Genomic DNA, 26,088 nt, shown 5'->3' with positions numbered 1-26,088 from the left:
ACATCGCTCAGAGGGAGAAACTCCGCCGGAGTCAAAAAGACCCAGGAAGAAGCCCAGGGGCCCAAGACGGGAACCAGGGCTGTCCTATCGGGATGCTGCGGCGGGGGTCCTAAGAATGGTCATAACAGCCAAAAAATACCCCGAGGCATTCGTCTCGGAGGAGCAGGCAAACACCCTAAAGGGCTGGCTGCTCAACAAAACGCTCGCTCTGCAGAGCGGATCGCAAATTGCGCCCAAGTTTGCAGGCGTAAGCCACGGTGGGGGAATCCTTCACATCACCTGTGTCGACGAGTCAACTAAAAATTGGCTCGTCGAACTGGCGCAGAAGGAAACTCCCTGGGAAGGGGCTGAACGCCAGATAACGGAGGACGGCAACTTCCCAGACCGGTGAAGGTAATAACCTGGGTGCCGGGACCTACTGAGGAACCGAAAGCACTCCTACACAAGCTGGATGTTCAAAACAACATCAACACCAGCTTGTGGAAAGTGCTCGATATGAGGAAGGACCAGGATGACAAGGGTTGCTTGGTAACGCTCCTCATGGACGAGAAATCCTGGGCCAAAGTAAGGGAAGCGAATCAATCGCTATACCTCAACTTTGGCAGCCTAAAAATCAGACTCTTGGCCAGCAGCCAAGAGAAAGAGAAGAGGGACCAGGCAACTTCTATGGAAACAGAGGGTTTGCCGGGAACCTCTTCTGCCTAAAATCGCTCTCCGCAATGGGTGCGAGGCTGATACAAAAAAACCTCCACCACTGCAAAGCAGCCACTGCGGCCTTACAAAAATGCATAGCCGACAACAATATTCAGATAGCCCTGATTCAGGAACCTTATACTTATAGAGGCCAGATAAAGGGACTAGGAAACCTCAACGGGAGACTAGTGTCAGACCCAAAAGAGGGACGTAACCTAAGAAGCTGTATCTTTATAAGAAAAGATATAGAGGCCACACCGCTGTGGGAGTTTTGTGACAGGGACACAGGGGCGGTCAAAGTGCAAATCAAAACAGCGGAGAGGAGCTACGATACAATAATAGTATCAGCATACTTTCCGCACGATCAACAAGGGGAACCACCTCCGACAACAGTTCGGAGGTTGATAGACCATCAAAGATTGGAAAACCTTATAGTAGGCTGTGACGCCAATGCTCACCACACTATCTGGGGAAGCACTGGAACAAACAAACGAGGCGAATCATTATTAAATTACTGTGCTGCCTCCGATCTAAATATACTTAATGTGGGGGAGGAACCGACCTTCGTCAACATACTCCGCAGAGAAGTAATTGATCTAACCACTGGCAAGGGACGCATCTGCGACCTCGTTAAAAAATGGCATGTATCTGACGAACCAAGTTTGTCGGATCACAGGTACATAAGATTCGATCTAGAATCTATGGATACAAATCCGGAGACCTACAGGAACGCCAGGAAAACGGACTGGGACCTTTTCAATGAGATACTAGGACGGGAACTGGAGAACTATCCAACGGAGGCAAAAGACAATGTAGAGCTCGAAGTGCTGACAGAGTCAGTCACTGAGGCTATTAAAGTTGCTTTTGAAAATTCATGTCCACTAAGCAAACCGCGTTAAGCAGGGAACACCTCATGCTGGAACCAAGAATTGGGCGAGCTAAGGAAGACAGTAAGAAAGCTTTTTAACAGAGCCAAAAGAACTGGCGAGTGGAATCTATGCAGACAACACTTAACCAGGTACAATGATGCTGTAAAAAGAGCAAAGAAAGAAGGGTGGAGGAAGCTATGCCGGCACCTAACAGAGACCAACGACAAACCCCAGGCTCTTGTCTAAAACCCGATGGAGAATATACGACAACCGAGGAAGAAACGCTTGGCTTAATGCTGAACACGCACTTTCTGGGATCGAAAATTCTCCATCAACCAGAACATACCCAGGACCCAACTCCTATCATTCCGAACAGGGAACACTGGGAACTAGCAAAAAAGGTAGTAACCTACGAGAAGGTTAAATGGGCGATAAATTCCTTCAAACCATTTAAATCTCCCGGAATGGATGGCATAATGCCAGGCATGTTACAGCGGGGTAGCGAACTGCTGCTGCCTGCACTATGTAAAATAATGCGGGCAAGTCTAGCCACGGCGCATATACCAGAGAGTTGGAGGGAAGCAAAGGTAGTATTTCTACCAAAGACGGGACGCGACTCCTATGCGAAACCTAAATCCTTCCGACCAATCTGCCTTACATCATTCCTCCTAAAAACAGAGGAAAAGCTCATAGAAAGGCATATCAGGGACAATGTGTTACGGGTCAACCCTCTACATCGACACCAGTATGCCTACCAAACAGGTAAATCTTGCGAATCAGCGATTCACGAGATAACCCAGAGGGTCGAACAATCTCTGAACAACAAAGAGATCGCCCTAGGAGCTTTGTTAGACATTGAGGGAGCATTCGACAATACATCATATGACTCAATCAACCGTGCGATAGCAGCACGAGGAATACATCCCATGATTGGCGGCTGGATAACCCAAATGCTAAATCATAGGAAAGTAGCAGCAAATCTCAAAAGCATAACGGTTAAGGCCAAAGTGTGCAGGGGAACACCGCAAGGGGGCGTACTGTCACCGCTGCTGTGGAACCTTGTATCGGACAGCTTGCTGACACGACTGGAGAGGCAGCTTATCCTCGCTATAGGATATGCTGACGATATAGTCATCCTTACACGAGGGGGTAGTCAGGCTCATGTATTCGAAAAAATGCAAAGAGCCCTGACTACTGTCGAGCACTGGTGTGAGGAAGAACAACTAAGGGTAAATCCCACAAAAACTACTCTGGTTTCCTTTACCAAAAGAAGGAAACTAAAGCCCCATTAGAAACATAAAATTTTATGGAGAAAATCTGCGACTTGAAGACGAGGTCAAATATCTAGGTATAACCCTGGATAGAAAACTCAGCTTCAAGAAACATGTAATCCAGGCTACAAATAAAGCCACGAAAACTCTTATGTACTGTAAGAGAATGTTCGGTAGATCATGGGGACTGTCACCAAAAATGGTACATTGGATGTACACGACAATGGTTAGACCCATCATTACATACGCAGCACCTATATGGTGGCATGCGGCAGAAAAGAGGACTGTAATACAGATACTCAACAAAACACAACGAATAGCATGTCTGGGCATAACAGGAGCGATGTCAACAACGCCGACTGCTGCCCTAGAGAATCTGATAGGACTAAGCCCGCTACACTTAGTGGTACGGGCTGAAGCTATATCGGAGGCGAAAAGACTGCTGTCAAATGGCGCAACAATCCTATCGAAAGATGGGCACAATGCCTTATTTGACAAGATACAGGACCTTGGGCGCCTGGCCCTAAGAACAGACAGAACCAAGGTCACATACCTAGACAAACCTTTTGTCATCAAAGAGAAAAGGGGACCACTGGACGCAGAAGCGGACAGGCTCAGGCAAAGAGGTTAGTCAGTATGGCACAGGGCAACCAAACGATCCAAGATCGGGGTAGCTGTGGGCATGGTGGAGGACGAACCACAGGGCTGACAACTTATGCTAAACCTGGGCCTGGAAACAACAAATTTACAGGCAAGCATAATAGGAATACAAACCTGTGTCCAACTGATGAGAGAAGGGCTGCCAAGAGGCAAAACCTTCGCAATTTTCACAGGAGACCAGGCTGCAACACTTGCACTACAACAGTTCGAGACTAAGTCAAGGACTGTGCAAAGCTGCTGGGAGGATCTCAGGAACCTCGCCGAAGCGCAAAATAGGCCAGAGATAATCCTAGCAGAGAATATGGGCGACAATAAGGCTGCAAGAAGGGCTATCCAACTTGCAACCCAGGGAGCCAGCAACAGCCTGGTAGGCCCTGAACCAACATGTGTCAGCGATAAGACCTGGAAGAGGGAAATCGGCAACTGGCTAACAAACCAGAACAAATTCTACTGGGAACAGCTGCCAAAGATGGAACAATCCAAACAACTTATAGGCAGCCCACCCTTCAAGAAGGGTGAGAACATACTGGGCCTCTCCAGACAACAACTGCGAAGGGTCGCGGGGCTATTTACAGGCCATGCACTCAGCAGGAAACACCTGCATACGCTAGGGAAATCAGTTACCTCGCTATGTAGGGGATGCAATGAGGAGGACGAAACAACTCTTCACATACTGTGCTTCTGTGAAGCATTTAATCAAACCAGGGCAACATTCCTGGGGGAAGAGAAACCCTCACCAGAGGGTATAAGAAATCTACCACTGGGCACAATCCTGGACTTTCTTGAAGCTACAGAATTGAACCTGGGGGACTAAACATATGGAACACAATAGGACTGCTTCTTAGCTGACCGCAGTGTAGGGAGCCACAAGGCACCACCCAGCGGTGGAGTTTTAGTGGGTATAGGACGAAACAGACTCGACACTAAGTCCCACACTACTGGGGGCGGCGCCGCGTAACCAGTAGTCATAAAAAATTTCTCCACCGACCCAAAAAAAAAAAAAATTTAATGAATTCTTTTTCGTTTGGATATTTTGTTTCCAGTAGAGTATTAACATTCATGTCACCCACAATTATATTTCTTTTCTTTAGCATATGTTGATAAGAGATGTTGAAATATTTTAATAAAATCCCTAAAAAAATAGCTAAGTGGCCTGCAAAATGCCGACAAATTAAAATCACGATAACTTTTATGTAAGTGTAGTTTTTATAGCAACTTCCCCTCCTGTACTATCTATTACTGTATACATGTATTACTTCATGTCCAACTATGCTAAAATGCTTCATCTTGTCCCTTGACAACAATGTGTCTATTAGTATAAGTACATCGCTGTCATGAGTATTATTAAAGCACTGCAGTTTGTCTTTCAGAAACTTTGCATGTTGATGTAGTTTATGCAAAACTGGTGCTCCTTTGCCGGTTTGCTGCAAGTTTTTACAGTCTCCTTATCTTCAATTAGTGCAACTTTGCTTGTTTAATCTTCTGGAACAAAAATTCCTCTCTCTTTGACCCAAAAAAACTTATATTTGTTATTTTTCTTACAATCTCGTACCTTTTCATAACTACATAATTGAATTGAAGTAATAAGATCATGGTCAAAATAAACAAAGCTATCATCAGTGTATCTTGTAATATGACTTTTCCTACTCTGTAGACCTTGATATTTTTTAATTTAATTTTTTATTTCTTGCTGTCCGATCTTCTAGGTGATATCATCAATTTTTTCTTGTTCCTGTAAATAAGGTATTCTCCTAATAAAAGTATTGTAGGTTGCATTTGCTCCCTTACTTCTGTAAACTCAGTATATAAGTTTTCAGTTCGTTGTTAATGGACACTTATTCCTCATATTTTTGTAATAGTCCTCTGTAGTTTTGGTCTATTATTGCCAACTTATTCGTAATTTTTACATGCTTTCTTAGTTCAATCAGCATCCCTTTTTTTGTCGACATTCTTTACTAAAATATCTATCTTCTTCCTCTTTTTTGTGTTTCTTACTTATCCTGGTAAACATATTTTTCGCCATCCGGTACTTTTTGCTGGTCCAAAACAAAATAATTTTTTCTGTTGGCATCTGTAGTAATTTTTTGTGGTATTAATTGATAAAATAATGCAATTTTGCGCATAGCAATTTCCACACGAGCATAAGTAAGTTGGACATGCATCTGCCATTATTGCAAACAAATTATGAAAAAGGTATGGAAACAGTTGATTTGGTACAATGGATGATGTTAATGAATATTGACTTTTATTCACGACGAATATCGACACAACTAATTTCCTCACATAACTTAAATGCTCAGGTCTTTAATTTTTTTGTAAACATAACAGAAAGCCTAGCATCTCTGAATTGTACCTCTATAAATAAATTTACCTGATACTTACTCACACAAGATTCATCACTGACCATGGCATTATTTTTTAGCATTATAGTATTATCGTTTAACAAATGCCCTAAATGCTTATATAAAAGTTTAAAGTAAAAGAAAGTTTTTCCTACATCCTATAAGTTCGCAAAAGTAAAGAAACAAAAGATCGGCTGATGACATGTCAAACTATCACGATATACAGGGTGTTTGGAAGGTAAGTAGCCAAACGGAAATGGTGAATAGGTGAGGTTTACTGGGTATTTAAAACGCATAGTATTTTTTTGTTTTTCCTTAAATTTAAGAGTAGTAAAATTTAGGAGTAATATATTTTTTCCTTTTTTTATTAGATTTTCCCCGTTTTTTTACTTTAACTTTCAATTTTTTTTTAATTTTTGGCCAAAATGGCGCACAATTAATTTTATTTTAAAGACTAATGTTGTCTCATTCAGATTAAGGTAATAACTGAGAAAAATAATTAAAGAGAAACTATCAGTGGAGTAATAAACTTCCTCAAATCAATAGAAAATAAATGTTACGTCAACTTTACAATGAAAAAAATTATAATAAAAAAAGTTGTGTGGTTTTAAAATGTGTTAAAAAACTTTTCTAGTTAATAGCCTTTCTAACGAAGTGCCACATGTAACAAAAATGATTAGGTAACTTACGAAAAACAAATAAGTTTTTCTTCAAGGACGCGTGAACCAATTTCTTGAAAGCAACTTAATTGAGCAGGTATAAACTTATGTCTCTTTCTAATACTGCTAAATCTGTTGCGTTATCTCTTTCATAATTCTAAAACAGCTAAACCTATTGTGCCCTTTCGTTTCCATGGCCCTTTCCTTTACAGGTTGATTAAAAAAAACATAAAGGTCCACAATATGGAGCTGTCAGTGGAGGCTTCACCTTATCAACACGAACAAACATAAGTTGTGGTCTGCCGGTCTGGGTGGACATAGGCAGTGCAGGCTGAGTGATTGCTCGTTGATACTGGGCGCAATGATTCCGTGGTCTCTCGAAGACGCTAAAGGGGTACAGCGTTACTAGGAACAAATAGTTGTCTAGGAAGTCGTACAGGTGTCCCATACACTAACTCGGAAGGCGTGCATGAAATATCCGGCTTAAAGGTATTTCGAAGGCTCAACATGACCAAAGGAAGGGCTTCTACCTAGGATATTGCGTCGGCGGCGATTAGAGCAGCTTTAAGGGTACGATGAAAACGCTCAATGCAGCCATTAGACTGGTTATGATAGGCAGTAGTCTTAATGTGCTGCATCCCTAGTAGTTTATTTAACTGGCGGAAGAGCTGAGACTCGAATTGCCTACCTCGATCTGTGGTGATCGTCGCTGGCACCCAAATCGGGAGATCCACCCCTCAATAAGCTTCTCAGCCGCTACTTCAGTTGTGATCTCTTGGATGGGAATCGCTTCTGGCTATGATAGTCAGGAGGGAGCGGCAGTTCTGGCTTGTCGGCAGTGGGCCCACGATGTCCACATGTATGTGGGCAAACCGGTCGTCAGGCATTCCCAGTGGCGCCACAGGGGTTACAGTGTGACGTCCGACTTTGGCACGCTGGCATTGGATGCATTCTCGGGACCACTCCTTAACTTTGCAGTTCATATTATGCCAAATGAACCGTTCAGCGATGAGCCTTAGAATAGCAGCATGTCCTGGGTGCAATTAAGTGTGGAGTTTCAGGAAAACGTCTGTTGGAAGGCATATATCAAAGGCTGTGTGGTCCGTGTAGATGGTAAACTGATTGCCCTCTAAAAAATGTTGAAAATGATGAATACCACTGAAAATGGTTAGCAACTCACGATTATAGGTACTGTAGTTATTCGTGTTTATATTTTCCTTATCATATTTTACATATATATGTGAAATATAATGTATAATTTAATATAATTGGTTGGTTACTTTAGAACCTATTTATAAATAAATTACCCTTAAGATTTGCAGGTATAAAAACAACAAACAACATTAAAAAAACAGGTTTTTGTTTGACAAAACATTTTTATTTATTTATTTATTAAGTACAGTCCGAGGGCCAATTACAGACACCAATGTTACGTATTTATCACGTACATTCACGTATGTTATATCACTGATTTTAAAATTACCTTTTTAAAAAATATTTTGACTATATAAAATTATAAGTTTCAAAAATTACAGTATCGTGACTTAACTTAAAGAGTCTAATCTAATTAATTCATTACAATGGTTTGTTGTCCTCCTATTTATATGTAAAATATGCCGATTCAGTGGGAACTGGCATCTTGGTTGATCGTGTGTGTGGGTGTCTGCTGATCCGGCGTCTGGGAAGTGACTTATCTGATTTAGATAAGTGTTATCTGATCCGGTGAGAACCAAGGACTGGGTGACTTTGTGAAGGTGACATTTATTGTGGGAAATTGGATATAACAGCTCCTCCATTAAGAAAAAAGTTGATGTGTGACAGCAACTTTTTAATACATCTGTTTGTTCGGCTTGAGTTCTAGTTCTTCTCCCTCTTATGGGAGATCTCCAACATGGATGCTTGGTCTTCTTCTGGGAAGGACCTTCCTCCATTGTCTGGTAAAAGTATTGCCTGGATGTTTAGGTGGTGAAGGAGGATAGTCATCGCTGGAAGTGGCGATTCCTATTTTGAGATTTCTTCGTTTTTTGCATTTACAGGTGATGTAGAGGGTGAGCAATACTACAATCAAGATTATTATTACAATAGTAAACCGGCTTATGTGTTTGTTAACAAAGGGTTGCTTTATGAGTCGGTCCAGTTTGTCAGAATATTGGTTTAGCTTATGTTGTGCTATGTTGAGGTCCTCTTCATTTAATTTATTCAGTTTAAGTGGTTTCAAATCGGGCAAATGTATTTTTCCTGGTAGGTGGTCACAGCAGCTGTAGGGTATAATAACTGGATGACTGCTATAGGTGATGTTGTCACGTGCGTCAATTTGTTTCTGGGCGTGAATTCTCGTGCTGCCAACAAATGCATTACATTCAGGTTGGAGTTTCAAGAGCGTATTGTTGTTAGTGATTTTCGTGACGATGTCTCTGGTACCACATTTGATTGTTATGGGAAGAGGGTCAGCAACGGCTATTAGCCATAAGTTTTGGCTAATTTATTGGATGTTGTAATCTTTTGCAAGTACTATGGAAGTCTGGCATGTCCTGGGTAGATGACTTAGTTGTCTGAGGAGTTGGGCTTCACAGATGGCGTCTGTGTCTATTGGAACATAGTTTTGTTTTTCCTCCAAGAGATTTACATGCTCCTAGGTTCCGGATTGTTACACACAACAGTGAATCATCATTTCGCGCAATGTGTTTATATGATGTAGTTAAAATATGGTGAAGACCAGTTCGACTATCCAATATTGAAATTGGATACAAATTAAACAAAGTATATTTTTCAGGATCTACCAGTGGTATGTTGAGAACAAAAATTATTCTAGAATCTATTTGGTATGCTTGTAGTTCTATTATATCGAGATATTGAGCCACACTAGAATATAGATTGGTAATGGAAGGTTATTGGTTTGTAATGATTGTGATATGTGCTTTAAGGACTCAATTAAGTCTTGCGGGGTGATGATTGAACTATGTAGTATTTTTAATCTTGCGAAAGTGATTGCATTTATGACATCATTAAGATAGTTTTCAATAAATGAATAGCTCTCCATTAATGACTCACAAATGTTTAAAATTGCGATTTGGGATGAGTAGTATTTAAGCTGATCAGAAATATCCATTATTGAATTCCTAATTTTCTCTATATCTTTATCATATGTTTCCTCGTCAACTTGAAGTTTTTGGATGGTGGCGTTAAAGTTCTTTATTACTGAGGTTGTTACGGAAATTTGATTTTTTAAGAGGTTCTCTAGTTCATGTTTGTCACGTGCTAGTTTGTCTATCCATTCATTAAAATATTCACCGTCTGAGGCATCTAGATTTCCAGTTATGGATTTCCAAATTGATCCCATACCGTTTATTAATCCACGTTTTTCTCTAAAAATGTATTTGCGTGTGTCAACCATAATGTCTGAGTATTTTTGATTTATGGAGTTTGATATTTGTCTAAGGAGACTAACGTGAGTTTGGACTTCCGTCTTAAAAGCTAACATTTGAGGTACGTCTTCATCGAGGGTGTTAACAGGTTGTTTAGTATTTTGTCATTATTTTCTATTGTATTTTTTATTGGTTCTAAATCTTTATTAACAAGAAGGGTCCATTTGTTATTAGAAATTTTTAATTTTGATTCTTCGTGAAAGAAGATTCCAATGGTATTGTTGATCGGTGTTATGGAATATTGGCAAAGGATGACTGGAAACAGTCCGAAGAGTCTGAGAGAGAATTTACTCATGATAGGGTTTCATTCTATCAAAATTTATTTTTGATTTTTGATTTGTTTGGTGGTTTAATACAATTGCTGAGTTTTTAAGAATTTCGAGAATTTCAAAGGGTCCGTTAAACTTATTTGCTGCTTTATTTGCAATTTGAGATTCTTTAATATATATTTTATTACCTACTTGATAGTTTGGAGGGTTTTGGGAAAGATGTTGATCAAAACGTTCCTTAGCTTTTTCTTTTTTCCTATCAGTTTTAGATCGTGCAACTTTATAGAAGTATTGCATTCGATTGCTTAAGTCTCGTACATATTTAGATATTAAAGTTTTTTCATTATAGATGGTTTCAGGAGGTCTGAAGCACGTATGCCCAAAAATAAGCTCGTATGGTGTGAATCCGTGTGTTTTATTTTTTGTGTTGTTATAACAAATAACAGCATATGGTAATATGTTGAAAGGGTGATCGTTTGGATTTTCGGATTGATTAGCCCGAATCATTTCTCCTAAAGTAGCATGGATTCTTTCGATTGAGCCATTGGATTGAGGATGGCTTACACTAGAAAATGTTAGTTTTATCTCATAGAGTTCGCAAAGATCTTTCATAAGGATATTGTCAAATTCACGGCTATAATGCGTAATAAGTACTGCGTAAATTTAGTGAGTTCATCTCTTATGGTCAGTGCGTAATTTCTAGTTGGGTTTTCATAAATGTCGAGATTAATACGTTCAAATGGTGTTTTAGGAGTTTCGGTTATTACAAGAGGGTTGTTTAGGTTTTTCCTACAGGCTTTAAGTTTTTGACAGGTTTCGCATGATTTTATAAGATTTTCAACGTCTTTTGAAAGACCTGGCCAATGGTATTTCTCTTTTATTCGACGTGTCGTTTCATTTATGCCACGGTGTAAGTTAGTTTTACCGCGATGGTAATGATCTAGAATTTGGGGAATTTCGTCAGCGTCGGGAGTTTTAATGAGATTTTGGCAAATTTTGATTTTAATGTCTTTGTCGGCGAAAACGTAAGATAAAATTTCTAAAATAGGTAATTCAAGGCGTCTTTCGACGTAATAAGTGATTGACATCAAATTTATTTCGTCCCGTATAAATCACGTAAAACAAATGCTGAACTACCATTTCAGGGTCGAAAGGAAGGGGAATTATTAAATAATTTCCATTTTTGACAGATCTGCTAGAAAATATATTAATTTGGTTTGCTCCAAAGTTGGCGTCTTCTTCAAAGATATCATCTAATATTTATGATGAAGCTCTTCTAGTTTGTTTTGCCAAAAAAAAGTGACTATTTTTTTATGAGTATTTTCTAAAAGTTGTTCATTTGAAATTTCGATTTTAAAGTAGTCAATTAAAGATGTCGTTTCGTATAAATGGGCAAAATTATTATATTCTGCAGTTATTTTTTTATCGTCTACTATTACTTCATCTGATTTTTCATCAGCACTTAGGGTTGAGTCAGAATCGTCTTCGTTTGAAGCGAAAATTGAAATCTTCTTTTGAAAATTTGAGCAATCTTGAAAATGATTAATTTTAATTCTAGAAAGGGCGTCCGCGTTTTTATTTACTTTTCCAGGTTTATGAATAATTTTGTAGTTATATTCTTCTAACTTTAAACGCCAGCGTGCTAATCTGCTTCCGGGGTCTTTAATTGAAAAGAGTCACGTGAGAGGGCGATGGTCAGTGACGAGAGTAAATTTCCTTTCATATAAGTATGGACGAAATTGCTTTACTGCTCACACAATTGCAAGGAGTTCCCTTTCAATGGTGGAATATTTTGTTTCAGCACTGCATAGTGTTCTTGACGCAAAAGCAATAGGTAAATTTTTGCCAATGGGGCTTTGAGATAGAACAGCGCCTATTGCATATGCACTCGCATCAGTGGTTAGAAGGAATGGTTCATCGAAATTTGGATATATTAAAATTGGGTCTGTAATTAACGCATTTTTGAGCTCGTCGAAAGTACGTCTTGTGTTGTCTGCAATCTGCATCAAAGTCAAAAGGTACATCCTTTTGGAGTAATCTTGTTAATGGTTTAGAAATTTTGGCGAAATTTGGGATAAACCGTCAGATATAGCCAGTAAGACCAAGGAAGGACTTAATATCTTTCGGAGATTTTAATTTTGGAAAATTTTTTATGCATTTAATTTTTTCGGGATTTGGTTTTACTCCTTCTTGTGTTATCAAATGGCCAAGGTAAGCTACTTCTTCTCGAAGGAACTCACACTTATCTGGTTGAATTTTAAGGTTGAATTTCCTTAGGCGTTTGAAAACATCGGTTAGTCGGTTAATGTGATCGTGAATTGTGAACGAGTAAACGATTATATCGTCCATATAGACAAGACAGCGTTCTTTTAAAATGCCAAGGAGGATATTGTCCATGACGCGTTGGAAGGTGGACGGGGCATTTTTAAGAGCAAACGGCATTCTGATGAACTCATAATGACCGTTTTCAACGGAAAATGCTGTTTTCGGAATGTCTTTGGGGTCGATTTCTATCTGGTGAAAGCCAGATGCGAGGTCAAGTGTAGTGAAATAATGACACTTTCCGAGTTGATCAAGTAAATCGGAGATGTTGAGTAGTGCGTATTTGTCATCCACGGTAGTTTCATTGTTTTCTGTAGTCGATGACTACTCTCCACTTCTGTTTTCCAGAAGAATCCATTTTTTTGGGCACAACCCAAACTGAGGAGGACCATGGGGAAATAGAGGGCCTGATAATGCCTTGATCTAGCATTTTGTTTACTTGGGATTTTACTTCCTCTTTATGGACGTGAGGGTATCTATAAGACTTAGTGAAAATGGGCCTGGCATTATTTGTTTCGATTTGATGTTTGATTTCATTAGTGAAAGAAAGTATATCGCCTTCGAGTTAAAATATGTCTTCGTATTCTAGACAAAGATTAGTAATAAGTTTAGTTTCTTCTTCGTTTAGATGTTCTGTGCGAAGTTGGTTTTTGATATTCTTAATTCAATTGCTGGGAAAATTGGTTTGAATTTCAGAAGTATTGTAGTTTAATAGGGTATGTGAAACAAAAGGTTCAGTTTGGATATCGGAAAATTCTATACTTTTGGGGACAGCATTAGCATTGACTATTGACGTAAAAAATTCACCATTTGTATTTATGTGAACTAAAGCATTAGGGATGTGGACTTTTTCGATTTCTTGTCTAGATAAAACAGCGTCTGTATTTGAGAGATTGCATTTAAGTTTGAATATTTGTTCTGTTCTGGCTGGAATATTAATTTTATTTGGATAATTTCTTTTAGAGGGTTCTTCTTCAAGTTATGTAGTTTTCTCAATTTTGTAAAGTGGCACGGTTTTAAAATAAGTTATTAATTGTTTGTTGTTTAGATCAATAGTGCATTTATAATGTTCCAAAAAATGAACACCTAAGATTCCGTCAAAATCAATATCTAAATTGTATATATAGACTTTATGTGGGTCTCCGACTTTAAAGGGTACAAGTGTCGATTCTGTAATAAGAAGTTTTTCAGCGGTAATTCCTTGGATAGAAACCTTTTTGGGGAAAACTTTGTTTAAAATTTTTCACGGCATTTTCTTTAAATATTGAAATACCTGCACCTGTATCGATTAATAGTTTTAAGGTATTTGTCGCGTCTATAATGTAGTATAAGTTTTTAGGATTAACTGTTAATAGGGGGTTTACATAAAATTCTGTTCCGGGAAATTCAGTAACGGGTCGAAATCGTCTAGATTCAATGTCTGAATTTGATCTTGGATTTCTGTCATTTCTGACTGGTTTTCTGATTCGTGGGTCATATTCGACGTAAGGTCTGGTGGGTGGTTTTGATTGGATAGGGATAGAAAATCCTGATAGTTTTGGATATCGATTTGATCTGTTGATTGGTCATATTGGTTGAATTCTGAGGGAAAATCATGTCTATCGTGTGATTGATAATAGTTATTAGGGTATTATTTTCATAGTTAGGATCGCGATTCACAAAATGGGCTCTAAACTTGTCGGGATTTAAATTTGGATTTCTTTGTATTACTGAAGGACGTGATTGAAAATTACTTGGTTGTGGGTTAGAAGATGAAAAGTGGGGTCTTTGTTCATTGGGTCTATTTTGTTGAATAGGATTAGGCTGAGGCACATGGATGACATTTGGGTGGTTGACACAGTTGAAGTTCATGTCTTATGCGAACCTGGGCTTCTAAAAGATCTCTTGCTCGAATGATATGACCAATTCTGGGTTCTAATCCTGTTAGTAAGGTATTGAGTGCCATTGATTCGATTAGGGTTATTTGTGCTTGTTTTTCGTCAGTTGACATATTGGATTTCTGAATGTTTGCATGCATTTTTGCATTTAAGATCTGAACACGATTTAGGAATGTTAAAGGAGATTCGTTTGTTATTTGTTGCAACGCGTTGCAAGTCCTGAATAAGCGAGGATAGATCTGTAGTATCACCAAAATGAGAGTTAAGTAGATGCTTTATTTCTAAGTATGATAAAGGGTTTCTAGAGCTTATTAGCTGTGCTGCTCTTCCGCGTAATTTATTTTTGATGTGAATTACTAATGGATGTTTCTGATTTCTGGTGGACATGTTATAAGCACAATCAGAAAATCGGAAGCATTAAGAAATGTTTGAAGAAAAAATTGATCTTCTTCAAACTCAGGAATTATTGAGAAAATTTCTGATAATTTATATGGTTCTAGTTCTGCAGCATTATTCGCAGCATTATTATCGTTGTCTGTCATGGTGATCAATAAATCGATAGTAAATAAAATAAAATTACAAGCGATTTGTAAATGTTTTAACTTAAAAAAATAATTGTAAAAGTAATTATTTGTTATTACAGATAAATGTATTGTTATTTGTGTAAAATTAATATCTTTTCTAAAAAATAAATACTTCTTTTATTGAAGTTTAGTTTCTCTTTTTCTGATTAACAGAATAATCAAATATTAAATAGTCGTGCAGTTTGACTAACTTTGATTAAATATTCCAATCAATAAAATTATAAAAACAATAAAATACAAACACGTGATGATTCAATATTGTACTTACAGTAAGGAAATCATCTAGTTGATCGTCTTGTTCTCTACGCCTATTTAACTACCAACGGCTCCACCAGGTGTTCCTTTCGTAGTTCGCTGTGAGTGAGGACGTCAGGACGTGAAAAATTATGACTTCGGGATTCTTTTATGGTTCTTTTTCTGTTAAAGGATAGGGAGCCACCGTTACTAGTTAGAAATGCTCGTGTTCTAGCAACGTTGTCAGATCCTACCGTCGACTGCGCCAATTGTTATATCACTGATTTTAAAATTACCTTTTTAAAAAATATGTTTATTATATAAAATTATAAGTTTCAAAAATTACAGTATCGTGACTTAACATCTTGGTTGATCGTGTGTGTGGGTGTCTGCTGATCCGACGTCTGGGAAGTGACTTATCTGGTTTAGATAAGTGTTATCTGATCTGGTGAGAACCAAGGACTGGGTGACTTTGTGAAGGTGACATTTATTGTGGGAAATTGGATATAACACGTATATAAAGCAAAATATGTTCATTTAAATGCAACAAAAACAATTAAACCTAACAAGACAAAAAAAAGAATAACATTAAGTTATCTTCTTATGCTAATAATAAAGGGTGACTTAAAATGAAAATGTTCTGAGAAGCATCAAGTTTATCGTCAATAATTTTGGTAAATTTATTTAAATTTAAAAGATCTAAATCCAAATTACATGCATAAATATTAAAATGATTATACATTTTGTAAATGGGTGAGTATTTATATAAGTATTAGTTTAAATCTATTAAAAGAATTTCAGGGGAATCAATTTTGTTGGTTAAAATATCAAAGAGATATAGCTCTGATGGGCAAATTTTCCAAAGTTAATCTACAGAGTGTTCCTTAAAGTTGTGCTCATAATTGTGTTCATAAAAAAAGTTTTTATGAACACCTGTCTTAACTTTTGAGATACAAGGTGTTAAAGTTTTCAAAAAAAATCAGTTTTTTATTAATAACTTAAATGATATTGTAGATATTTTTATGAAATTTGATACATGTATTCTATGCATCAAGACGTATTTTTTGATGTGCAAAAAAAATGTTCTCTGCCAGTGGCGTCCCTACGTGTCATTTGAATATTTTTAGTGAAAAAAATACTACGCCACTGTTTTTTCTGAAGATAATTTTTTTTAATCTTTAATCACTTTTTAGTAAATTTGATTTCTTGTTTTTTTTCTATCCGACGCATTGTTTTCGCTTAAAAAAATAAAAACAATTTTACTTCCCTAAAAATCTGATGCGGTGTGAAAATGTTTGTTCGTCGATTGCAAGCAAAATACCATATTCTTAACAAAAATGCAACAGTGCAGTTGTACATCTTTAAGAAGCCCAGGCAGTTTTTAATAATTACGCCTGGCTTTTGTTGCGTTACCATCGGCGAGGCCATATACGAAATGCGTTGCTGTAAGCAACGAGCAATAAGAAACATGCATAGGCGACTCTACGACTACGACTACAACCTTGCAGCAAGACTGTTACCGTTTGCTGCGTTGACCGCTAGGTCACACCGTTCATGCGATAGCTTGAAAAGAAAGAAGGGGACTACAAGATGTTATTAAAAATTAGTCCCGGCTCAAAATTGAACACGTCGTTAACGCAAGTTAAAACTGGACTCTTCTTCGCTCTTGTAATCTCTAGCTGCTCTAGACGATCCAGCTTGCCCTTCTGGCAGTCATGAACCACTGCCACATTATTGGGGTAGGAAAAATTATGTCCTGTTGACAATAAATGATTGGCAAACGCTGACTTGGTCTCGACAATATCGGTGACTTTAAACTTGTCCACCAGACCTAGATGTTCTTGTACCCTTTTTGAAATTTTCCTCCCGGACTGTCACCACCCTAACAAATTAAAGAATTTTTTTGATACCGAGACTTTGTGTTGTTCTCCAATGTGTTAATTCTTCAATAAAGTGATGAGAGATGTGTGAGATGCAATAATAATTTTGTTTTCCCAACTTTTTCATTTAAAATTAACAATATCAATAAAATGTAGGTATTTCTAAACTGACAGGCGTATTGTTAATTTTGAAATAAAATAAAATTCTATTTAAATATATCTTTCATCACTCGTCAGTTAACGCATCAACTTCTGTAATTCTGCAAATTACTTCAAATTTAAATATCGCCCAATAGATCGGGTTTAAATTTCCCGCCACACGCTATCCAAGATGGTCGCCCCCGTCTTTGTCAACGACGTCAATAAAGCTGTCAACAGAATTTCTGTCTGTTCATTAGGCAACACGCTTTTCTTTATATTTGTGTTCTCTGTTTCGACCTTGCGACTGACTTGGTTCCCGTGTGTTGGTAGGAGCACTCGTAAATTTTACGCCCGCCCAAAGAGAGAGAGGTGCAGTCAGTCGCAGGTCGCCTAAGATATGTCTTGCCATTTGTTTCTTGGAACCTCTTTTCAGTTATAATTTGGTCGTAACAGTAGGCCTGAGATTTATTAGGAAACTTAGCGAGGTGAGTCTGTTTGACAATTTCTTTATTCGCACCGACGCGGCATGATAATATTGAGATTTTTATTATCATTGGAAAATTGATTCAAGGTTTTTCTTTTTTTTTTTCGTTTTGTCGTTTTCTCATCACTTCGATTGCTTCTTAAGCACTGCCTTGAGAGTCTAATGGTTCTGGGGTAATTGATTACATTTTGTAGATTTTACCTTCAGAGAACAATAATTCAGTTTTTATACTTTATAAAATGTAAATAGGGTTATGTGAATGAAATGGGTTATTGTTGGGAACTGTAGCCGCTTCTTGCCATAAGAGGGAAGTGGCTGTGTTGCTCGTAGGATAATACAAATTAATCAAACTAGATGCATTCAAAGCAATTTATTTTTTTTTTAAATTTTAGATTTTTTTCATGGCTAACTAGATGGTGTTGCTTGATTTGTAAATTTCTTATCAAAGATAAAAGATAGGGGCCATCAGAAGCGAAAGGTGCCCTGAATCAACCCCTAAAATTGAGATTACACTATTTCTGGGACGGAAAATGTCAAGAGCATGCTAAAAAACGGAGACATTTTTAGAAGATTTGATGCATAACTGTAGCCACTGTTACAAATAATCGATTTACTTCAAGCAATTTGTGCAGGCTGTAGCTCTGAGCGGGTGAATTTTAGGACACATGTTTATAGGAAAAACAAGTTTTATTTTGACTTCGACTATATGCTCTTAAAATATTTGCACCGATTTTTGTGACACCCTGTATAAGGCATCTAAAAATTAAAGTGGAAAATTCCAGGTTCAGCTGTACTCAATACTAAAAGTTTTAAAACCATGGCATATAGTCCATATTGATATTTTCGCAGAATTGAATTAATGCGAAACGCGATGAAAAGTTTACGAGTTTTGAATACGTCTTTGAATAAATCTTGAAAGAATAAATCTTAGAAAAAGGAATATGTCTTTATGATAGATGCTTTTGCTGAATTTGTATTTTATATCACATTTTTTTATTAACTGGTAAGCAGCTGTTGAATAATTTCAAAGTTTCACTTTTTGATTGTTTTTGGAGCTCCATAGCATATAATTGATCAAGGAAAGTAAAGTCGAATGGATATAATGGTTATTACAAATAGGTATAATACCCATTTGTAATGACGTCATTTTTGTTTATCTTTGTTTAGCATATTCCAAACAGCGGCGTCAACAAACTTTTGAAAAAAATTGGTGTCTGATGATTATTCATCTTTTATATACTAGGTTATGTGAAATATCCGTCACTGTCAATCAAAAATATTGGTTTGTCAACTTGTTCTTGAAAGTTATTTCGAAAAGTATTAGATAATGCCTAAAAAATGATATAATAGGTATAATGAACAATCGCAGCTGATGATTTTAAATATATTGGCTTTTTTTAAACTGGAAAAGATTTGGTTTTTGCGGTCTTTTGCTTGGAAAATATATGAGCAGCGTAATCCTGATCTGATTTTATCCCATTCTTCTTTATATTTGCGATCGTTGTTGTGCTCAATTTTGTTGCATCTGCGGCTCGCTCTATCACATTCTCAATTTGAAGTGCAATTCCGTTTCGGACTTGTTGTTTATCTCCCATTATTTATGATTAATTATAATAATATTTGTTAATTGTTAAGTTTGTTATTAATACAATAAATACTACAAGATTTTTTAAAAGTTTTTGGTAATAAAAGTATATACATGAATATAAAAATATAATAATAGGATGCTAAAATAAATCATTTGTTAATTTCCGAACGTATAAAAATAGATAGCTGACTATTAATTTCTGAAGGCGATGGTAAAGTTTCTAACCTAATATTGATTGGCAAAAATATCTACGCCATACGTTTTTTCTCACCTGGATGACGTAACTACAAATGGGTATAATTTCGACTTTAGTTCACCAGCTTTGAGTTTAAAAATGTTGTTTCGATTATAATATTGACCTCCACTTTATAGCCCACGGTGCCAATAGTAAAGCCAATAGTCAGGTCGAACGGGAAATGCAAGTTCTTAAAAACACTCTTACAGTTATTGAGGCTGAAGAGTCTAAAACCTAGTATGAAAGTCTAGGAGAGGTTCAGCTAGCCTTGATTAGCACTAAACATAAAACTACGGGTGTTAGCCCAACAGAAGTACTGTTTGGCACAAATATTAATTGCTTGGAGTTAAATAGGTTGGTTATTATAAATCTTTACAGGATAAAGATTTATAAATTTTTCTTTACCTGAAAAAAGAGAAAACGCAAGTCAAAACATAAGTAAATGTTTAAAATTTTTAATTAATTCTAATTAAACCTTTTATCCTGGGTGATTTTGTATATGCAAAATATAATGAACGAATGCTGTCAAAATTAGATGTAAATTTAGGGGACCATATCGGGTCAAAACAGTTTTACTTAATGATATGAAGTAGAAAAAGTGAATGGGAAGGGAGGCATAAGTAAATTTATCAAAGATCAGTTAGGTTTATTGTGGGCCGGTCAAGGACAAGGGTTGTTTGATTTTGAGAATAATGATGTGGGAGTGGGAGTTTGAGAATAATGATGTGGAATAATGAAGACAAGGATGAGCCAGTATCGGCTAATGTAGAAAAAAATATAGTTTTGTCATCAAGAGTCAAGATAGTTGCAGTTAATCATTACTTCTACCCATAGCAAAACGACAGCCTTTAAAAATCTAATTTTTCGCATTTTTTATTTAATTTTTTTATTTTTATAAGAAGGGGGGAGAAAATTAAGAGCCGCACTATATACATAAATTTAAATTTAATACTTGACTAGACTACTTTACATTGACTGGATGCTTTTTTGATTGAAAATAAATAGCACTAAATTAGTGTATTCGAACAAGACTTTTAAAATAAAAGGGTCACTGTAAAAACTACTTCGATTACTGATTGAAGTCGATTCCATAGCGTAACCAAGGCAATAATTAGAATTTCTACTGTTAGGTAATACGAATCTGAAGCCAATTGGACCGATGGGATTCGGCTTAATTTCCCGTAGGACCACTTTAATTCGAAATATATGTACGCATATACAGTGCTATTCCATGCAATTTTATTTATCAATTTTGAATTATTTTTTTAATTTAGTATTTTTCCTTAAAATATTTTTTATATATCAATTTTCGACTATTCATTTATTGATTTGTCTATATAAAAATTAATAATATATTTAAATGAAAATATCTATACAGGGTGTAGGACCCATGTTTATATGAACTTTTTGACTTAAAATCGATCCAGGAATGTCCCTTTTAAATTATGACATACCTTTAAGTAACACCCTGTATACTGGGTGAAACAGGAAAAAGGGAACACTTAATAACTTTTTTACTTTTCAAGATAAACAAATGAAATTTGGTATATCGATAGAATAGTCATAAGATGACATATATTCTTACGTATTTTGTTAGAAAATAATATTCCGAGTATAATGATACCGCATTTGCTAGTTTTTGTTTTATACTCATAGTAAAAAAATAAATATAATAATAAAAATATAATAAAAAAAATAATAATAAAATATTTTTTTAAATTTTGAAATAATGTGCCATAAATGCATTGAAAATTTTAGTTTTTTATTAAGTAATCACGGAAAATAATATTCATTGTATTTTATTACTTAAATCAGTTTTTCCGAAATACAGTCAGTAAACATTTCAAATATTAGTAAACACAAGAATTCTTAAAGAAACAGCGGCAAATTTATTTGAATTACAAATAATAATTGAACTTGACAAGATATCATGTATTATGTCAACTGAAGAAAATTCAAATACGCGTCAAAACGCAGCCTTCTAGTCAAGAAATCAAAGCCTTCTATGCTATTTCTATTAATTAAATGCGTTTATTTATATGACCTCATTTTTTTCTTCTTATAGGCTTATTTATACAACCGATTTAAAAAAAAAAATAATCATACCAAATTATTGAAAAGAAAACCTTATTTCTAAAGTGGTTGTTTCCAATAACATGCTATTTAAAAAAAATAAGTAAACACCAAAATACTGGCCATAAACCAAGGTTGTTGCCGTTTGGACATTTTAAATAAGCGTGTTACAGATTTAAGTCATAAAATGCAATGAAAACTATTTTTCCGTGATTACTTGATTAAATATTAAAACTTTCAACGCATTCATGACACCCTATTTTAAAATTAAAAAACTTGATTTTTTTCTATAAATATAACACAAAAAGTAGCAGATGCAGTACCATTGTTCTCAAAATATTATTTTCTATTAAAATACATAATAATATACAAAGTGTCTAAGATTTATTTTATTTTACAAAGTATACAAGATTTAAAATAGGAAAGTTAGTGTGACTTCCGGTTAAACAGGAAGTGATGGAAAACAACTGGATATGTCAAAATAAGATCTTATAGTAATTTCATCATTATACCAAATTTGATTTGTTTATCTTGAAGAGAAAAATAGGTATTATGTGTTCCATTTTTCCTTTGTCACCCGGTATAAAAGTAAATGTCTGTTCATTTGGGCACTTTATAACTTTCTACTCTCGGCAAGGATTGGCGGAGGAAGACTTTAGGCATAGTTTTAATCCAATATAAGCATATAATTCATTTTAGTCAGCTTCTCATATTCCTTCCAAGAGTGGCATGCCACTATAGCAACAAAACAATAAGGCATGATTTATAATGTCAAAAGGTTTTGACAGGTCAAAATATACGCCAGCAAATTTAGAGTTATTGATTTTTTTAACATAATGGTCTATCGCTTTATACATAGCCAGCTCAATCGACCTAAGAGGCACAAAGCCATACTGATGTTCAGACAAGATCTGATGTTTCTTCAGAAAATCAAAAATCCTGTTACAGGGAGCTCTCTCAAAGATTTTTGAGAAAGAGAATAACAGGGATATAGGTCTGTATTTTTATGGTTTTTTGCATTACCCTTTTTGGAGATGAGGATAATTTTTGCTTGTTTAAGCCTACATCTGTAGAAACGGTTTCATTTATAAAAATAATATAAAATGATCGACACTCAGCAACACACAATAAACTCAGCTATATATTTAAGTATCATTATAGGAACCTCATCCAGTCTACATGCATACTTATTTGGCAGATTCACCAAGAGCCTAAAAATTTCTTAGTGTTCTACTGGGTGTAAAAAAATTATGGGAAAATTGTTATTTACCTGAGGGAAGCTTAAGTTGTTAGGAGTGCTAAAAAGATTAAATTTATTTCTGCAACTTCACTAGGATTATTTATTGTTTTAGTTTTTGACTGAATTGTTATATTATTTTGGGGTGTTACTTTGTTAGTACTTTTATTAAAAAGATGTCAAGCGGCTTTAAATTTATTTTTTGAATTTTCAATTTCACATTGATTTATGGCTTGTTTATAATCATTTAAGTATTTCCTATATGCTTTTCTTTCTTTTTTATATTGTAAATATACTGTTAACTGTTTGTATACTTATATAAAACATAAATATCTATGATATAAGATGAGCAGACTTTAACTATTTACCCAGTTTTCCAATGTAACCTTAAGCCTACAAGTCTGAATTGGGAAAGCTCTATCAAACCAGTGAAAAAATATACTATAAAAGCAATCATACTTGGCATCAGCCCCATCCGCAGAATAAACTGCTTCTCATGATTATAAGGAGGGCCTGCAAGAATTAAAATACTCTGATCAGTAAACATTTTTTTTTGGAAAAATTGGCTTTAAATGATTTCTCGTAACCTTAATTTTTATGTTTTGGAGAAAGTGGTCAGATATGGGATTTTTGAGTAACACAAGTAACTGTTTCAGGATGCAAATTTAATAAAATATCAACACAAGTAGCAGATGTCATTCCCACTACGTAAGACACCTGCCACATGAGCCAAATAGTTGTAATAGAGAAAAAACAGTATCATTCTCGATTGCACAATTAATATTAAAATCCACGTGTTATTAGAAAATTATTAATTAAATACATAGAATTTAAAATTTCATTTAAATGGGACATGAAAGCATCAATATTACCTGTAGGAGAACTATAAACACATATCAATACTACTAAACTAAACTTTTAACTAAAGTTAAATGTACTTTCAGTTCAGATATACAAAATTCAAATTCTTTTTCTACACATGGAACCTGAGGTTTAATATAATACAATCAGACCAATTTGATTTGGTAAATAAAGCAGTTCCTCTGACCCGAACGGACCTCTCTAGAAGAATAATTTTGGAGTGAATAACCATTTAAATTCAACCTTGTGATATTATCATTTTGCCGCCAATACAAAAAATGTCAGGAGAGATTTTTGACAGCTAAACTTCCACTTCTATTACTTTATTATTAATACCCTGTGTATTCATACACCATAAACCATAAGTCATCATACACCATTAACCATATCCTTCAGATCAGGATTTACTCTATATCGTATCTCTTATATCGTCTAGGTTTAAGCAATACCCCCTTTAGAAAGGCCAGAGCGCTGACAATAATTTTGGCGTGACGTCATCATATGTAGGCCTAATAAATTGGATCACATTGTAGCCGACTGACGCGTGACAGTTGGCGTCAGGTTGGTTATTTATCTTCCCACTTTTACTGCCGGTTCCATTCGCTTTTTTTCATTTTTACACATTAAAATCTATAATAAACTAATCTGACTATGCTGTATAAGTATTGTGCACCGGGATGTCGGTAAAATTACTCTAAAAAAGTTCATGTTTTTTAAAGAAGAGTGATTTGCATAACAAATTGTGGTAACAGTTTACAAACTGGTTTTCTCCTAATTTACTACTATACAAAAATTTTCCTATATAGGCCTTTTTTAGTATCATTGTAGAACACAAAACTGTCAACGCTGCTTAAAAAAAAGTGTTTTTTTTGTGTTTTTTCTAACCCTGGGGGGTTAGAAAAAACACAAAGTAGTGGGGTAAATTAACTATAAAATAGAGTGAAACAGCATCTGTACTACATACCTAAATATAAAAGCAGTTACAGGGTGTTTTTACAGAAAATTAAGGTAAAAAACCCTAAAAAATAAAATCTTCTGCATATTTTTTTAAAACATACAATGCAAAAACTCCACAGCAAATGAAACTTGTTTTCTGCTTATTCACTGATCTAGGGAGATGTTGCTATATTGACATACAAATAAGCAAAATACTAAAAGTTATTTTTATACGGGAAAAAAATGTTGAGGCTCTCCAGGTTATATTCGTTTAAATTTTGTATAACTATTTTTTTTGAAATATACAATATTAATCCCAACAGACTTTTGCGACAATCGGTTTATTGGACGCATTGAGCGTATATCATATAATATTTTCCTAATTTCCCTTAGATTTATTCCCTTAAAATATGCTAAAATAGGGGTCTAATCTAGACTATTTGATGTTTCCATTGATAATTACAGTGTCAAATTTGGGAGGCCTAAGCGGTCCATGTGCTCGATGTTCCAACCCAACCCAACCAAAACAACCCCAATGCAATTTTTTGACCCGGAACCGTCTTGACGTAGACATTATATAAGGTAAACTGAGCCGCTGACCTTAGTTTAATTTGTTTCCGCTCTTACGCTTTTTACGTTTCTTATTTTTTTTAAAGTATTCTCCAAAAGTGCCATGGTTTGTAAGGCATTGTGTCAGCTGGAAATTAGTCTTTCCAAATCTTCTTCCTATCTACTTTCTCACGTCTTTGATAAACCTTAAAGTCCATCGTCCGTTAGGGTTTTTACGCCAGTCATTTTTTCAGTCCGCCATTGTCCTTTCTCTCTTTTGCTCTCTCTAAAGGGGTTATCACTCTTTGCAGAAAAAATCTTTCTTTCTTGGAAAAGAAGATGAAGTGGGATTAATTCCGCCAGTACAAGAGTTGCATTTGTACCTACATACCGTACCACTGTACGGTAGGCGCAGCAGGTTCTTAGTGCTATTGGTCTCTGGGTGATCTTCACAGCTTAATATTACCGGCTTACTATAATATTACCGACTGTCATCATTGCCAGGGTTCGTCGTTTACTTGGAGAAGATCCTCCAATATTCGGCAAAATGATATTAAGAGCCTTGATTACCTTTTTCGCTTATTACAGGAATCTGAAATGTATCTTACGAAGGATAATCTTCGATCGAGCGTCATACCAAGGTATCTCACGAGTCTAGAGTGTTTTACCCTTGTTTCTTCCAATCTAAACATAATGCCCTTTTGCCATCTGTTGCTAAGAATTATGGTCTCCGTCTTTTCACGCACCATCTGCAGTTTATGCACCATCAACAGCCTGCATCCAAAGCAATATCGAGTGTAGGATTTCAGCGGTCTTTCACATAAGATCCTTGAGATCCTTTGTAGATACTATAACAGCTAAGGCATCTGCGTAGCATATAAACCCATCGTAGAGGATGT

General features: G+C 35.9%; 1 protein-coding gene across 1 annotated transcript; it reads left to right on the top strand.

Annotated features, from left to right (window-relative positions):
* Window positions 1-719: 719 nt before the first annotated feature.
* On the top strand, window positions 720-1,592 carry LOC126741427 (uncharacterized). The gene has a single exon (XM_050447832.1). It carries the CDS (start codon window positions 720-722, stop codon window positions 1,590-1,592), a length of 873 nt encoding a protein of 290 aa, XP_050303789.1.
* Window positions 1,593-26,088: the final 24,496 nt, after the last annotated feature.

The sequence above is a fragment of the Anthonomus grandis genome, chromosome 10 (genome assembly GCF_022605725.1).
Source record: "Anthonomus grandis grandis chromosome 10, icAntGran1.3, whole genome shotgun sequence".
NCBI classification, from domain to species: domain Eukaryota; kingdom Metazoa; phylum Arthropoda; class Insecta; order Coleoptera; family Curculionidae; genus Anthonomus; species Anthonomus grandis.
Note: the sequence above shows the minus strand (reverse complement) of the source record. Positions and strands in the feature narration are given on the sequence as shown.

Coding starts and splice junctions, on each gene's coding strand:
- LOC126741427 (XM_050447832.1), top strand. CDS start 720: ATGGGTGCGAGGCTGATACAAAAAAACCTCCACCACTGCAAAGCAGCC.